General features: G+C 43.2%; 1 protein-coding gene across 5 annotated transcripts in view; it reads right to left on the bottom strand.

The window, feature by feature from the left end:
* Positions 1-18,146, bottom strand: part of DGKI (diacylglycerol kinase iota) — a 293,322-nt gene that overhangs the window by 130,065 nt on the left and 145,111 nt on the right. For 3 of the 5 annotated variants that reach the window (XM_039520214.1, XM_039520218.1, XM_039520217.1), the window contains exons 9-13: positions 16,314-16,409; positions 15,937-16,011; positions 15,451-15,546; positions 14,064-14,146; positions 3,455-3,515 (exon numbers count right to left, since the gene is read on the bottom strand). In XM_039520214.1, the coding sequence (XP_039376148.1) occupies positions 3,455-3,515; positions 14,064-14,146; positions 15,451-15,546; positions 15,937-16,011; positions 16,314-16,409 (411 nt within the window). The remainder of the gene's footprint in view (positions 1-3,454; positions 3,516-14,063; positions 14,147-15,450; positions 15,547-15,936; positions 16,012-16,313; positions 16,410-18,146) is intronic. The other 2 variants (XM_039520216.1, XM_039520215.1) reach the window with 1 other exon arrangement.

Raw genomic sequence — 18,146 nt, forward strand, 5'->3', positions numbered from 1 at the left:
GAAACATAAAGCAAAACTAGACAGCATTTTAAAAAACTGAATACAAAAATTAAGTTGAAAATTACTAAGACCAAACATCTGAAACTCATCCTAATTATTTTTTCACAGTAACAGCATTGAAAGCAAAGGTTAAAGGGCACTTTACCGCTGGAGATGCCATCCTTTAAATGAGGCACAAAACCAAGGTCCTGATCATTTGTGGTTATCAAAGATCCCAAGGTACTTTTTCCAAGAGTGGAAATGTTAGCTTTGCTATCCAGGCCAAATTCCTACGTGAGCTCCAGTAGCTAAAGAATTCTGGTTTACTACTGAGTAGTGTTGCTTTGTGCTGTTAAATGGCTTTCATGTTCTACCAATAGCTGTGGATTAGTGGTATGTGGTGGTGGAAGTGACTCTTATAGGTATAGAATTTTTAAAGGACTTTCTGCATTTCCTTGAGCTGAAAAGAGCTATTTAACTATATTAGAATAATGTAGAATTTATACTTTAAAATGGTAGTGTGGGAAGCACAGTCATTGAAGGACAGATTTTTTAAGGTTTTTAGGCATCTAGTGGGATTTTCAAAAGGGGCTAGGAGCCTAACTCCCATACCTTTAAAAATCTGGCCCCTGGTACTTAGAATAAGCGATGGAGTCAGGAAACCCTAAGGTGAAATCCTGGGCCCCTTGAAGCCAATTGGACCACCACTCTGCCATTGGACCACCACTCTGTCATTGACTTGCAATCTAAAATTGGGCGGGTCACTTCATCTGTGCCTTAGTCTCCCAATCTGGAGAGTGGAGATACTACTATTAAATCACCTTTGTAAAACTGCTTTGAAATGATACATAAATTGATTCTATTTGAGTGGTAAGCCTTATTATTTAGTTTGACCCAGTGTCTAAATATCCAACAGCAATCTTGGGGTTAGGGGTGACAAGGCCTACCATCTTTTGTGAACTGTGTGATGGTGAAAGGAGCGGAGATTGATAGCCCTGGAGGCTACAGCCTTCCATGTATCCCCAGGAAAAGGAGAGCAAGCAATGAAACTGGAAAAGCTTCCACTTTCTGTTTCATGTCAGCAAGGCAAAGTGATATCTGGTCTCACTGAATAGTCACTAAGCCCATCTGAGCAAGATTTTTCATTGGCTTTTGGGACAATGAGATATTAATTTGTTTCAAATTTAACAGCAGCAAAGAGAACAGTCTAGAGTTGTTCACACTAATGAGAAGGTGCTGCCCCCTATTGCTCATACTGTGAAGTCAAGAGAAAACAAGAGTTGGTAAGAACCAATCGAGCTGCACTAATTTTTATATTAAAATTCTGTGGACCTAGACTATCTCATATTATAGTTTCAGCTCCCTTGGAAGGTAGACTGCATACATTTGACAAATACATTGGAAGGTTATCTATTTTCACTATGTCCTCCGCTGAAACAGTGTCCTGTAGGTTCTGGAGGAAACAATCCCTAGTGAATCACAGAAGATGTCCCTTTGCTGGACCCTAGCTGGTTCACTCTTACTTTCTCTCTGACAGTGAAGGCACCCTTCCATTCATATTAAATATTCACTAAGGCTGGGATTTTTACATGAGCCTAAGGAGATTAGATACCCAGCTTCCCCTGAAACTGAATGGGAGTTGGGGGGCCTCATTTCTTTGAATATCCCTGCTTATGTCCATTATAAGCCGTTCCAACAGATTTAACCCTCAATGATATGATTTCTCAGCTTGGGTGGCAGAGTTCTGTCATCAGGGTAGCCCCTACACCTTATACACCCACCCTGGTGGAAATGCGCCTGATCACATTTAGCTATCTCAGAAGGGACAGTGCGATGTCATACACACTGGAGTATGACAAAATCACAGGCAATATTGAGAAAAGTTGATTATGAAGAAGACGACTTCTATATTGGCTCAGAAATAGGCTACATCTACACTAGGAAGTAGGGATGTGATTCTCCTCCTCATGTACATATGCTCCCACAAGCACTCAGTGAGCTAGCATTGTAGCCACGGTAGCATGGGGAGCAGCAGCAGAAACATGGTTGAACCATGACAAACACATAGCCACCGATTTCAGAGGGGTTTGTACTTGGCATGGCTTGGCCATGTCTCCACTGCAGCTGCCTGTGCTAACGCAGCTACAATGCTACTTATACTTATGTTAACTCAATGACAGCTAGCAGGAGTATGCGTGTATGAGCAGAAGAATCACAACCATATCTAATACTCAGCACCTATATATCTTAGGCCTGGTCCACACTAAAAAGGGGGTTCGAATTAGGGTACGCAAATTCAGCTACGGGAATAGCGTAGCTGAATTCGAAGTACCCTAATTCGAACTACTCACCCGTCCAGACGCGGCGGGGTCGAACTCCGCGGCTCCCCCGTCGACTCCACTACCGCCGTTTGCAGTGGTGGAGTACCGGAGTCGACCGCGGCGCTTCCGGAGTTCGAACTATCGCGTCTAGATCAGATGCGATAGTTCGAACTCCGTGAAGTCGAACTCACCACGTCGACCCGCGTGGTGAGTATGGACCTGCCCTTAGATATTTATATGGTCCTTGTCAGTGTAGAATCTGAGCACCACACAATCTCTAATTTAGAGATCCTCATCAGACCCCTGGACTATCCCTATGTTACAGATGGGGAATTGAGGCACAGAGGGACTAAATGACTTGCCCGAAGTCACACAGGAAGTCTGTGGCAGAGCAGGAAATTGAACCCAGGTCTCCCAACTCCCAGGGTAGCACCCTAACCACTGAACCATCCTTCCTTTCATGCACAGATATCAAAATCTTTTACAAAGGAATTGGGAGAGGAACACACAACCTACATATAGTCACAAAGGGAGACAATGGCAGACATGGAATAGAAAGTGGATCTCCTGACGCCTCGTCACATACCATGGGCATAGTTGGATAGGACAGAGGATACTGCCCCCTCAACTGCAAGTCTCGGAGAAGCATGGAGTTTGCCCCCCCACACACACGTGGCCCTGCTGGCCTGACTGGAACTGCCCCTCCTCCCAAATACAGAAGTCAAACTATGCCTACACCACATACCCCCTTCCCACTGGATCATCAGTTTTTGGATATCAGCAACAGTCAGAATGGTGATACAGCAGAGGAAAAGACCAGTAAAATTGAATATTGTTCAGTTGTAAAAGCTGCTTAAGGGTGAAGGAAGCTTTTTTAGGCATAGTATCACGTACATATTTTATTCATAACAAGAATGTAATCCACAAATATTATAACAGATAGCACCTTACCCACCAGATATTCTTAACCAGGGTGGCAAGGGAAACTTTGCAATATATTTTATCATGTTGAAAAGTCTCTTAATTATTAATGTTCCCTTCAAGCAGATACTGGACTGAGGTCTCCCTTGCAGGGGCTTTTTTGTCCATCTCTGTCCTTTCTGAGTTAATGGAGACAATCATCGAGTTTGACATGAAATGCACAGAAGACCTACCGTTCCATCCCCACCGCAGGCCAGGATTCGCAGATTTGGCACTTTTCTGTACAGTTCGAGTCTGGCAGGGGAAATGAAGGGGGAAGGGGAGAGTCGTAAGGAAGAACATAGGATGGAAGTGAGCAATTAGAAATACAGTGACTGCAATAAGGGCTGCTTCACTCGTAGACAGTAAACAAAACAATGGAGGCAGTTGTACATACCAATGAAAAAATATTACTTAGTTTTATCAGTAAATACATTTACTTCACTGTGACGTGTTCAGTATCAGACATAGGCGGTGGCATGGAAAGAAAAAGTGCCCCTACAACAAAAATGCTCCATGTTTGGAACAACTACCAGCGACTGCTCAAGAAAAGTTTACACCTGGAACAGTAGGGATGCTGTAGTTCGGTGGCTTTCCACCTATTTTCATTTGTGAACCCCTAAAAAATTTCAAATGCAGGTGCGGACCCCATTGGAAATCTTAGACACAGTCTGCGGACTTGAAAACCATGGGTTGAAAACCGCTGCTGTAGATGAAGAATGAAGTGCCCCAGCAACGTGGTGTGGATGAAGCTTGAATCGTGTCTGCTTCAAATAGTTTTGGTTCAACCTGTGCTGATAGTAACTCACTTTCACCAAAAAATTCACTCCAGTATCTGATATTAACAACACAGATCTCGGTACACTGTAGAAGGGACTGCAGGAGATTATTAGTTCTCCTGGAGCACCCTCTAGTGGTACTAAAAAGGCTACAGAGCAAAGGAGTTCTATGAAAGCTTTTCCATAAGGTAGAACTTCACCCCTTCAGAACTTCATGCTTCATAATTCATTTCTCATAGATTTCACGTTTGTTTCATGTGCTTTGAAACGAAACAGCTTATTTTTCTCAAAGCAATAATGTCTTTTGACTGGTATGACCATAGTAAATAGTATACTACCAAGGGTTAAGCGATATATTTAGGCCTCTTTTCCGAACTGATAGCTCAATTCAGCAGTAATTCTCCATACAGAGTCATGGAACTTGGTTTTGTGGAAGAAAATTAAATCCTATTGCTGCAGGTATGACTATGAAAAATGAAAAGCCGACCAGGAAGCAAGCCTGGGCTCTTCCTTCCATGGCTCAGCAGGCCTTATTCAATAGGATTAATTTTGGTTTTGAAATCTTCATTCAAGCTGAAAGGAGACTTTCTCACTTCAGCTCAGAAGCTGGGAAACTCCTGATTTTCTCCTTGTATAAAGCAAACAAACTTGAAATTAAAAAACAGACTGTAGGTTGAAAATGCAAACATTCACTTTCAGGCCTACTGAGAGTCCTGGCGAAAGTAGTATGGCTAAAGTAGGATAGCCCTTGCATTTGGGGCATTTCTCCTGCCAGCTGCCCTGACTCCCACTGTATTTCCTCTAGACTGTTAATCTCCCTTTTGCTTCTGAAACAGATGACTATATTGTGGAGGCACACACTGATCAGATGGGTGATTTTCTGCTGTGTTTAACACAAGTGCCCTCCTACTCAGCATACTGGTGGGTTCCAGTCACAGAAGGGAGCACCAATTATTAAACTGACAGGGAAAGCAGTCTGCTAGAAATCTGAAGGTGTGCAGCAAATTTCATATCCCCAGCAGGGTTGGAGGGAGCTGAGGAAATGGAGAACAATTACAGGTTTGGTGGGAACAAGATAGAACAGAGAGAGAAAGTAAAACTGGAGAAACAAAATCCGAATTTCCTCCCAGTGTTGTACAACCTCCTCGACTTGAGAGTGAAACTTGACAACTATGAATTTAGAAGGGTTTCAGCCGTCACCATGGTGTTGTCTAAACTACAGAAATTTACCTTAATAAGTATTTGCTCCCCAAACAATTGTAACACACCTCACATACATATGCAAAAGTGCTCCAAACAGAGTTGCCACCCATCTGGATTTTACCCAGAGAGTCCAGTTTTTGGTTTTCTCTGTCTGGGAGCCATTTAAGGTTCCCAGGTGCCTGGTTGTTAACCAAAAGTCCAGTTACTGCAGGGCTAGAGGAGGTGCAGGGTCACTAACCTGTGGCAGCCCTGCTCAGCCAGGGCCACCTCCTACCTTGAGACAATCCAGTGAACGACGGGGAAAGGGGAGAGGAGCTAGTGATGGGGCTGGGGCTTTGGGGGGGAAGAGGCAGAGCAAGGGTGGGGCCTCAGGGGTTCAGTTACCAGCAATTAGAAAGATGGCAACCCTAGCTCCAAAGAGTTTATAGTGGGGCTAAATACCACATAGCTTATGCTTCATCAGGGAATACCGGCTGAGCTGAACTATTCTAGTATTAATTGTTTTAAGAACAATGTAGATATAGACAAGCTGAAACTAGTCTTCTCATTACCATCCCACAGTGCACTGATGGCCTTTCAAAGTCTCCCGGAATGCAGTGTTGTTGGGAGCTGTGCCAGCAACTCTGGGATAGGTAATCAGAGAGCTTTGCAACTGATATGGTTTAGGACAGTGCTAGTCCTGCTAGTGGTGCTACCCTGCAAGGTTTCAAAGCACAGTTTAGCAGGGCTAGTGAGGATGCATTAAACCATTTGTGCTTAAACCTGTGTGATGCAAGTTCCATTAGTTCCATTGCCAGTGTTTCATTTCTGTAGCACAGATAAGGCCAACAACAGTTCAGCGTGTTTCTTCACCATCGGATGTTCAATCTGAGATACCAATAATTTAGTCAAACAGCAATGGTGATAAAGAATTGCTGTACTGAAATGATACTGGGATGGCAGAAGACCACGGTGAAATGCAATCCTGATGAAAGACCACACAACTGAATATTGTGGATCCAGGTATGAGGGACCCTGGAGTATAAATTGAGGGGCTGGTTCTCATTTATACTCAAGCCCTTTTACAGTGCTCTGACCAACTGAACTTACACCCACTTAAGGCCTCATTACATTGCCAGAGTGGTATGAAGGAGTCCTGGTGCACATGAGAATCAGGCCCTGAAGTTTTGGATGTATGGACAATAAAAACTTTCTGACCCCTCTCACATGGGTAGGTATTTGAGTTTACTTTGTGGGATTTGTATCTGTTTTATGTTCTGCATGATCTTAAGGAATGGTTTACAAATAAATAATTAAGCAAATTAAATGACTCTTTCAGGCAGGGCTGCTGATAGTGGGTTCGGGCCCGGTGGAAAAAAAATTTCGGGCCCCTCAGCAAGGGTGGACCAGCTAAACAGGGCCGACGAAGCCAGGGAAGCTGGGCCCCGGGCCTCCTTCCAGACCGCCGGGCCCCAGTAATTTGTACCGGCTTCCCTCCCCTCTCATTGGCCCTGTTTTCAGGTAACAGAGAGACAGACAATCATTTCTAGCCTCCCTCCCCAATGCAAGGGAAGAACTGAACTCCCTTGTCAGCCAGCCCCTATAAAAGGGAAGGGCTGCTTACCTGCCATGGGGAACACTATGAGATAAGCTTTGCCAGCACTGTGCCTGTGGCCCAGGGAAATGAATTACTACTTGGGCAGAGATAGTTACACACAGTTGCCACATCTGGAGAGTCACACCTGACCCACTGTCATGGATAACCATTAGAAAAAGGTCAGCCAGCATGTGGCTGATGACTTGGGTACCCAACAGAGATTTAGGCATGGTGCTTTGTTCAATTAGGCTGCCCCTGTGACTATGGGAGTCTGACCACCCATCCTATGTAATAAGGAAGGTCCTTGATTGGGTGGGGTGCTGAATGCATATAATAAGAAACTCTTTAAAAGCTTTTGATCAGATAAAAAATGTTTTAGAGCAGTAATCATACAACATATCAAACAGTGTGATACAATGTATCATTTTGTATCATAACTAAAATGTGGTATCTTTTAATGGAAACTTTTGTCCTGTACTTTTCATATATCTTTGTCCTGTACTGCCTGAAAAATAGCAGGTCACCTCATTCTTCAGCTACCCCTTTACCATAGGAAGTGCCATCTCTTACTAGATCGTTTCCCGACTTTGTGTTTTATTTCATTATTTGACAGGGCTCTTTCAGAAAATACAAATCACCTTACAACAGGGACACCCACAATTTGCCCAATTGAGGTGACCACTTGCCAGGACACAAAAGTTCACACCTAAATATCATACAATGCAACAGATTACACACTCCCACTTTTATTAGAGTGGTGCAATTCATGGAGGTTACAGGCTTCAGCATACAATGCTCCCCCTTGATTAAAGTGAACTCCACTCCACTGCATGGAGGTTACTCAGCATCAAGATGAAGCATTGCAAGCTGGGCCATGGAGTCTCCACGCATCTATATAAAAGAGGCAATGGCAAAAAAACTTAAATTAACACAGAGTTAAGGATGCTTGGTGGCATATTGTCCCATTTCAGAATAGTGAGTTGACAAATTAGCCTGCAGTTAGCAATCCCTATGTCACTCATAGTGTACTCCTTGCTCTCCTGCAAACTTCGGGAACCTCTTGATCCAAGAATTGCCCAAGAATCCACATTAGCAACCCCGGCAATGCACATATTTCTTTCCCTTCAGCAGTCAAGGTACCTGCATTGTCAGGCGTGTGAAAATCTATAGAGGTCTATAAAATCTTGACTGGTGTGCAGTAAATGAATACGGAAATGTTATTTGCTCCTTCACTTAACACAAGAACTAGGGATCACCCAATGAAATTAATAGGCAGCAGGTTTAAAACAAACAAAAGGAAATATTTCTTCACACAACACACAGTCAGTCTGTGGAAACCCATTGCCAAGGGTTGTTGTAAAGTTAAAAACTATAAGAGGTTTCTAAAAAGACCTAGATACGTTCATGGAGGATAGATCCATCAATGGCTATTAGCCAGGGTGGTCAGGGATGCAACCCCATGCTCTGAGTGTCCCTAGCCCCAGTTTGCCAGAAGCTGGGAATGGGGGATAGGGGATGGATCACTTGATGATTACCTGCTCTGTTCATTCCCTCTGAAGCACCTGGCATTGGTCACTGTCGAAAGACAAGATACTGGGCCAGATGGACCATTGGTCTGACCCAGGATGGCCATTCTTATGTTCAGTTCCAAACCTCTACCCTGTGTGTCTTTAGAAACATTACATTAATCTGCCTCACGATCAGGAAGTAGCCATTTGCTTCCCTTCCCTAGCCAGAGGCCAGTAAAAAACAGATTTTCTGAAATAACCAATCCAAGGCTTGCCTATCACCCTTCATCATTTCCCAACCTCTCTGCAGCCATAACCCCTCGCCCTGTCCGTGATTCCCCCTCCTCATCCTCCTCCACACACACACACACCCAAAGTCCCCTGTCTCCGGCTCCTCCCGACCTGATAAAACAAAAAAATTGGTTAGACTGGCTGCTGACTATTCTGCTTTGTTCATAGTGAACCTCCACATAAAATAAAAACATGTTATCTTAGAACAGAGACAACTTGTAGCAAACAACTTGAGTTATTAAATCTGTATATAAATCTGTATTGCACAAGTGTACCAAGAATGTCAGTGGCAGGTGCTCATCAGAGGCAATGGTATCATCACATTCCCTCAGACTACCTGGGCAGGCATTAAGTGGCTGCATAGAAACTCTCTCATGATCTTCTGCTTTATTGGAGCATGTCAAAATTCTGACAGGGTTACTGGTCTAGTGAATGGGGCGGGTGAGGGGGAAGCTGTAGACATGATATATCGTAATTTTAGTAAGGCTTTTGACAGTCACACCTGACAGTCTCATAAGCAAACTAGAGAAAAGTGATCTAGATGTAAGGTCTATAAAGTGGGTGCACAATTGGCTGAAAGACCATATTCAAATAATAGTTTGCTGTCAAACTGCAGTCCCACAGGGGTCTGTCCTGGGTTTGGTACTATTAAATATCTTCATTAATGACTTGGACAATGGAGTGGAGAGTATGGTTATAAAATTTGCAGATGACACCACGCTGGGTGGGGTCCCCCACCGCTACAGGCTGGGGACCGACTGGTTAAGGAGCAGTTCTGCAGAAAAGGACCTGGGGATTACAGTGGACGAGAAGCTGGATATGAGTCGGCAGTGTGCCCTTGTTTCCAAGAAGGCCAACGGCATATTGAGCTGTATTAGTAGGAGCATTACCAGCAGATTGAGGGAAGTGATTATTCCCCTCTATTCAGCACTGATGAGGCCACACCTGGAGTACTGCTTCCAGTTTTGGTCCCCCTACTACAGAAGGGATGTGAACAAATTGGAGAGAGTCCAATGGAGGGCAACGAAAATGATTAGGTGACTGGGGCACCTGACTTTCAAGGACAGGCTGAGGGAACTGGGGTTATTTAGTTTACAGAAGAGAAGAGCGAGGGGAGATTTGATAGCCGCCTTCAACTACCTGCAGGGGGTTGTAAAGAGGATGGAGCTAGGTTCTTCTCAGTGGTGGCAGATGACAGAACAATAAGCAATGGTCTCAGGTTGGATATCAGGAAACACTATTTCACTAGGAGGGTGGTGAAGCACTGGAATGGGTTACCTAGGGAGGTGGTAGAATCTGCATCTTTAGAAGTTTTTAAGGCGGTGCTTGACAAAGCCCTGGCTGGGATGATTTAGTGGGTGTTGGTCCTGCTTTGAGCAGGGGATTGGACTGGATGACCTCCTGAGGTCTCTTCCAACCCTAATATTCTATGATTCTATTAAAGCACTTTGGGGGACAGGATTAGAATTCAAAACAACCTTCACAAACTGGAGAAATCATCTGAAATCAAGAAGATGAAATTCAAGGAAGATAAGTGCAAAATACTGTATTTAGGAAGGAAAAATCAAATGCACAACTACAAAATGGGGAATAACTGGTTAGACAGTAGTACTGCTAAAAAGGAATGGAGTTATAGTGGATCACAAATTGAATATGTGTTCACAATTTGATGCAGTTGCAAACAAGGCTGACTATAATTCTGGGATGTATTAACAGGAGTGTCATATGTAAGACATAGGAGCTATTTGTACTGCTCTACTTGATAAGGCCTCAGCTGGAGTACTGTGTGCAATTCTGGGCATCTTAGGAAAGATATGGACAAACTGGAGAGAGTCCAGAGAAGAGCAACAAAAATAAAAGGTGTAGAAAACTTGACCTATAAATAAAGGTTAAAAAAAATTGAGCATGACGAGTCTTCCGAAAAGACTGAGATGGACTTGATAAAAGTCTTCAAATATGTTAAGTGCTGCTACAAAGAGGATGGTGATCAACTCTTCTCCCCTTGAGCGCAGGGGACTGGACTAGACGACTTATTGAGGTCCCTTCCAGTCCAACACTTCTATGATTCTATGTCCATTAAAGGAAGGACAGGAAGTAATCAGTTTAATCAGCAGCAAGGGAGATTTACATTAGCTATTTGGGGAAACTTTCTAACTAAAACGATAGTTAAGCACTGGAATAGGCTTCCAATGGAGATTGTGAAATTTCCTGCTATTTCCTGCAATATCGTGACAAACATTATTCAATTAATTTAAACTTTATTGAATTAACTTTAAGTATTTTAGGAGTTCACTGTATTAAAAATGCAAATGTTTATGTGTTATTGGGGGCTTCTATGTAACTTGTCCAGGAGACATGACTAATAAAAACTTTGGGAAGTGTTATACGCTTCCAAGGACTTTTTTAAACAATGGGCTGAGACAAGAATGAACTGTTAGTTGAGGAGGTTTTCTACAAAATACTTGGGAGAAGAGCAATACAAATGTCCATCTCCAGACCTAATATTTTGAAGCTTGCCCCCAAGGAAGGGACCTTTGTCTATGAATTACCTATTCCCGGAATCAAAAGGCTCAAACAGCATAAAAGGAGTAACTCCCAGATTCACATCTGTTATGAACTTGTGACCACAGAAGGGTCTGAAGGATTGTTCATCAGCCAGAGCCCTTGTTGCAGCTGGGGCGATTCCTTGTAAGCTTATTACCACGTGTGTAGGTTCTTTCATTGTTTTTAATATGTTTTCCCTATAATCCTCGTCCCTTAAGAATAAATGCACTTGCTTAGAAAGAGTTGTGTGGCAACAACTATGGGCAGTTATGCTGTTTGTAGTCTCTGAGGAAGGAAGGCAAAGCAGACCTGCTGAGGCAGTCTGCCTTGCTAAGTAACAACACAGTGTAGCAGGGAACTGTGCAGCCTGGAAAAACCCCAGTTGGCAGGGAGACATGGGTCTCCACCCAAGAGAGCTGATGGCTGGGGAACTGAGAGTTTGAGAATAGGTGCCTTTGCTGGACCATAAATGGTGAATACAGATGTAATTGCTCTGACCTGCAATACCCATCATTGAAGGTCTTTAAGAACAGGTTAGACAAATATTTGTCAAGTATGGTCTAGGTACACTTGGTCCTGCCACAGCACAGAAGGCTGGACTAAATGACCTGTTAAGGTCCCCTCCAGCTCTGTATTTCTATGATTCTAATGATTCCCACATTTACGTAAGCAAAGAAGAGAACACTGGTGGAGCCACTGCCTTGGGACGCCAGGCTGGGGCTGATCCAGCCGGCATCACTGGAGCTCTGGTCGGTCAGCCAACTGGGACTTGTGCTGGCCTGGGACTCGGGGTGGCCCAGGGTTCCTCTGGCGGTGGGGGACAGCTCAGGGTTCCAGTCAGCCCGGGGGTTCTCCAGTTGTGGGAAGAGGTGGCAGTGGGGACTCAGGGCTCCTGCCGCAGGAGGCAGGGCCTCATCTCGCAGGAGCAGGGCCGTGAGGCTAGCCTCCCCGAAGAGGAGGGTCCACCCGCCGCCCATGGAAGTGAACATGCTCTTAAACACTATTGACAATTTTGGTCCCCCAAAAACTTAGTGGGTACCATGCAATACCCAATATAAAAATTGACTGATTGAGACTATATTGACCCATATCACTGCAATAGTTTTATCTCTAGCTCTGCACAAAGACAGAAAACACCTAGAAACTTTTTGGAAAATAGTTAAGTTTTCTGGGCTTATAACTCTGGAATCCCTTGCTCAAATGACCCCCCTAATCTGGGAATTAACCCTACTCTGCAATCCCACAAGGCACAGCAAATTCCAAGAAAAATCCACACAAGCACCCGGATTTTAGAGCAGTTGGAAGAGAAGTCTTTTAACGAGGAAGGATAGAGGGGGGATGAAGGTGACAGGTTTCCCCTGCACATCCAGCTGCATCACAGGAGACTCTGGAGATGAATACAGCCTGGAACAGTGGCTCTGAGGTGTGTGAACTGCTCCATTCATCTCAGTAGGTGTTCTCATCTCCCTCAGGAGAGGTTTAGAGTCTGGGATACGCACAAAGTAGGTTTGTTCTCAGCTTCCTATCCAAAGGGGCAGGACTTCCCCAGATCCTGCCTCACATAGGAGGCATGGAGGGGGGCCGCAGACCCTCCCAAATGGGCACACTCCCCCCTGAACACAACTCTCATGAGGGGCAAGTAAAGAGGGGCCAACCCCTGTTGATGGGCCCTGAGCCCCCAGATCCTGGCTCACACATGGGGGCAGCAGGAGAATCTTGGACACCACCAGTGGGGCAAGGTGCCCCATATCTCAGCTCATATGAGGGATGCAACAAGGGGCCAAGACCCTCACTAGAGGTATAAGAGCCCCCTAGATCTGGGCACACATCTGGGAGGGGAAATTGTGGGGTTGACAGATGCCCCTGCTCCTATTCTACCCCAGTTCTCCTGCCACTCACCCCCACATGCCTCTTCCCAGTGTCCCTCTACCCCGGAACTCTTCCCTCACCTGAGCTCCCTCTTCTGCCACCCATCCCTATTTATGCCCCTCCCCATAGCCCTCCCACTGACGCCTAATACCTTTCCCCTCCCACCAAGCATTCACATGTCTAATTTTTTTTATTTTGATTACATTCCCTCCAAAATAAAATTGCCACTCATGACTCACAAATTGAAGCAACTTCTAGCCACTCAATCTCAAATTCTTTTTGTTTTAGGTGGGGGCTTGTGATTAATTTATCCTTCCTTATGATAATTGAAGGGTCAGTTCACAGCCATCAATTTCAATGAGGTCTGTGCATCCAGTCATTAGTACCTTTCAGTTTAACAGAACAAGACAGCAGAAGGAAATTGTTTTCACAGGGCCTGTACCTTGGGAACCCATTGGTCAAATAATCCCAAATTTGGAGCACTAATGCTACCCCATACCTCCATGAGCCACACCAAATTTCAAAGCAATCCAAGTAACCATCCAGATTTTAGAGCACTTACAAGAACTGAGCTTTAAAGCATATAAAATGGTGGGAATGGGAAAGCTCTAGCTGTTTTTTCTGTACTGGTGCAAGCAAACTGTACAAAATGTACATTTTCTTAAACACCACTCTCAGTTTAGGTTCTCCCAAAGATTTAGTGAGTGCCATGCACTACCTTGACTGAGACCATTTTGACCCATATCACATTTATAGCTTAATCTCTAGCTCTGCACAAAAACAACCCACATAGAAGTTTTTGGAAAATGAAATGTGCAGTTAAGCAGGTACTTAAGTCCTTTGCTGAATAAGGATGGACACAAGCATGTGCTTAACTGCATTGCTGAATCAGGCCCTTAAACAGTGGGTCACACTTTGATAAGCCTGGCCAATCTTCCTATTACTATCAGGAAGCCCCATCCAACCTACCCTTTGCCCAAATACTTAACAAGCAAAGAAGGATGTTGGCAATGTTAAACGCTTCAGTACTTACGCATCTCTTGGCCCTTCCTGAGAGAGATCGAAGACTTGGCGTGGATTCAAATACCACATGAACATCTGGAGAACCTTAGTGCCCTGTTAGGATAGAAAATGGAAGGAAAATAAATGAGCAAATGAAATAATGACTCTTATACGTAATAATATTTATCATTATTAACTTAATCTTCATAGTACCTTTCATTCATTTGTGTTTTACAGAATAAAAGCAAACAAAAAAGGAGTATTTACTGGCAAGCCAAAGCAAAAACTATCCATTGTGACAGATGATTGCCCTAGGGAACAATCACGTCACCTACCATCCCACTCTTTCTGTATTTGTAGCCTCTTGGGGCAGGAACTGCCTTTTTATTCTGTGTTTTTATAGTGCCTGGCACAATGGGGTCACGGTCCATGACTCAAGCTCCTAGGTGTTACGGTAATATGAACAACAACAACATATGTCCATTGAATATAATATGCACATGTGTAGTGGCTTCAAATTCACAGTAGAGCTAGTTGGAAAAACTGTGGTGGAACCATTTTCCATCAGAAATCCCAGTTACAGCAAAATCAAAATGTTTTGTGAAATAGTTCCAAGTTTGTTGAAATTTTGTTTTGGAGAAAAGCATACAAAAAAAGTTCTGGAAATGTTGAAAGATCCCATTTCAACATTTCCTGAAACAAACATTTTTACTTTTCATTTAAAAATGACGTTTCATTTCAACATTTTATTTTATATTATAATAGAACATAAATGTTTTAAAAGGTCAGAATCAAAACTAAACAAAAAAAAAGTCAGAATTTTCCTTTGCATGGAATTTTGAAATTTTTGTAATGATGTATAAACCCACTGTTTACTTCAGCTCTACTTGCATGACCAAAGTGTTCAGGATGCTACTTACAGCTCGATAATGGAGCAATATGCCTAAGCAACAGTGTTATGCTCTGAAACTCAGTTTCTAGAGCACTGTTTCCAACATATTTACAGTTCAGGACTATGTGGCTTTACAACATAAGGTACGTAGCCAAGGGACGTTGAGAGATTTCTCTGATTAAACCAAACCAATGGTAGGGAAGGAGGATGACCAGCGATTACTTTGGAGAATCGGAGAGCTCCATTTCTGTGGAAAGACTGAGATTTCCTGAAAGACTCCAAGCCGCTATTCTGGTTTCCTCTCAAAGAATCAAAATCTGAGAGGAAGATCACACTGAACAATCCAAACCTCAATTCTGGTGGGAAGAAGATTCACCAAGAAGGGTCCAGGCCTCCATTCTAGGAGTCTGCATCCCAGGTCACATGCAATCCTCCCTTTCTGTGCCTCACCTGAAATCACTTCTTGACACATAATTTAAAGGTCTTCGTAGAAACTTTGCGACTGGGATCAAGTTGATGCCTTTACCTGATTCCCTCCACTTTTTGGATTGACAAACACCAGCAGTGGTTTCATGAGCAGCGAAGAGATGGGCTTTATCACAAATGGTCGTCCTTTGTTTTCCTGCAAAATCAGAGTGGCAGAGTACTTTAATTAGAGCTATACAAAACTAATCCTAAAATCTTTAGCAAAAAAAAAATCACAAAGCATTCTCAATTCTGTTTTTAGAGGCTTTTGTGGTCATGAAAGCCGCTAGATTAACAACCCCTGTAACTTTTAGTTAGAAAATCGCTATAGCATAGACAAGATTCCCTGTGCACCCCCTCATCATGCCTCAACTATTCATTCTAGCCTATTCTACCCTAGAGAATGAATCTATGCGTCCCATCTAAAGATGGGAGGATAGGTCAACCTGGGCTGGCTGATTGATAGACATGCTAGATTTTAACTGGCAGTCTAGAGATAAAAATATCCATTCAGTCCACCTTTCAAATACTATTAATTAGGACTTACCTCATTGCTTCTCTTGCTGGCTTTTCTTTTAAAGGATGTTCTCTTCTTCCGCCGGGTTGAAGTTTTTAATGAGTTCTATGAAAAAGGAAAAAAAAAAGGATACATGAAAAGGAAAACAAAAAATCAAGTCAGCCCCAGAAGTAGCCTCATTTAAGAAGCTCCTTCATGCATGGTCCGTTTGGAGAATGATACAGTGTCTGGCACATGCTTGAAGTTTAGATCACATGCGTCTCATGCTTTACACTTCCACATCACCATTGATGGAGAAAGCCACACACGGAGACCAGACTGGTGCTTTGGAACTGGAAGCTTTCCCACGCCGTGGGGAGAAAAAAATCAGATACTCCCAAAGACTCACATAACACCACATGTTGTACCTGCCAACCCTCCCAATAGGGGTAGGAGACGCCCGTTTTCCCTCCGGGGCTCCAGTCTCCTTCCCAATCAGGCTCGTCTCCTGGTATGGAGACCACCTACACAAAAATGTAATAAAACATGATAAAATGAGCTATTTTTTCATGTTTAAAAACCAAAACAAAAGCAAAACAAAACAAAACCCCAGTTTTAGCTGTGGTGACCACCATGACTCAACATAATGCATGCCACCACTGCATATGATGCTGGCAGACAAAGTCAAACCTGACCTACCATGAAACTAGTGTAATAATCTGATAGAAAACCTCTGAATTCTTAATATTTAAGGGTTTCATTTTTCTAAAACAAAAACCTCTGCCACTTTATTGCAGAAAAATTAGTTAAAACAAATAGATACTTTGTAGGACCTACCCAAAAATTGCAGTTAACTAAAAATACTTGTCCTGCCATGAGTGCAGGGGGCTGGACTAGATGACCTCTGAGGTCTCTTCCAGTCCTATGATTCTATGAAAAAAAAAACAATTCCCCAGAATAGCGCAAACTTCATTGATGATGGATGACAGAAATGTGCTGAAATGGTCAGAGCCAACCAAATTGAGGCTTTTCTTTTTTAATTACTTTTTTAATTATAGCCATATCCCTATAAATTTTCTCCCTATTCACACAGTGCTGAGTTTCAGCTGAGTTGGAAACACTGAGAAAATGGACTTTCCCCACAGTATTTCAGCTTAGTCTATTAAAAACTAGGAAGCACAGTGGGGCAGAAAATTAGAAGAAAATTTGCAGAACTTCTAACCTCAAGAAGTGAACAAGTTCCATTCCATTTTTGTCCCCAAAAAAGTTCAAGTCACTCTTATTTTATCCAAATTGATCTAGACATCCCTACTGAGAAAAGTTTCCCTGGCCCAGAGAACTCTGAGTGGACACAGCAAAGCTATTCATCAGAATCTGCTGGTTTTACTCAACCTTCATCTTCAGCCAACAGTCCCATTGCAATAAATAGTGTATTTACAGGATTCAATGCTTGATTCCCCAGTGACCAGCTCTGGTGTTTCAAACCAGCCAATTTTCCTGTTGCTTTTCACCATGCATAAAGGGATCAGCATTCACGTTGCACTCCCCGTCAATACCTGGCCCAAGCCAGGGAAGCTAATAATCCAACCAGTGGACCAAATTTAGTTATGAAGCCTGGTCACATGCCATCTGAGGCATGTTGCACCTATGCTAAGAAGCAAGAGACTGGCTCTATAAAAGTGCTCTAAACTTCCCCTGCTTTGGTGCATATGAAAGTGCACTAGAAAGCATCATTTGCTATAAGGCTGCACTGACAGGGGTAGGTGGATGGTGTGATGTTGCAGTTTATATGACTTTATGAAAATATGTCGATGTCACTGGAATATGCTTCATGCAAAAGGTCTCTTGTAAGGTATCATTACAAAGCTTATAATCTACTGAGTGTGATCATCCTATTTGTATAAATGTACCACTCTTGTATCTGAACCTAGAAATATGAAATATAATGCTGAGGGCCTATTGTAATTATGCAAAGTGTGGGCCATTTAATTGTAGCTTGGAATCTTGATAACTCCCATTAACCACACAATTGACTGCAGATGGCACTGTTTTACCTGTAAGTCTTCCTGTATACGTGTGTGCTGGCAAGTGGGTAATGAAGTCTTACAGTGACGTGATCATGTCACCTGAATTGGAATCCATCTTTAACCTGGTGCTTTTCCATTGAGAAGGAGGTGGGGGGAACCCAGAGGGACAAAGGATTCCCGTCTTACGCAAAAAATATATAAATGGGTGGAACAGAACAAAGTGGAGCAGCCATC

Source organism: Mauremys reevesii, linkage group 1, assembly GCF_016161935.1.
Source record: "Mauremys reevesii isolate NIE-2019 linkage group 1, ASM1616193v1, whole genome shotgun sequence".
Taxonomy (NCBI): Eukaryota; Metazoa; Chordata; order Testudines; family Geoemydidae; genus Mauremys; species Mauremys reevesii.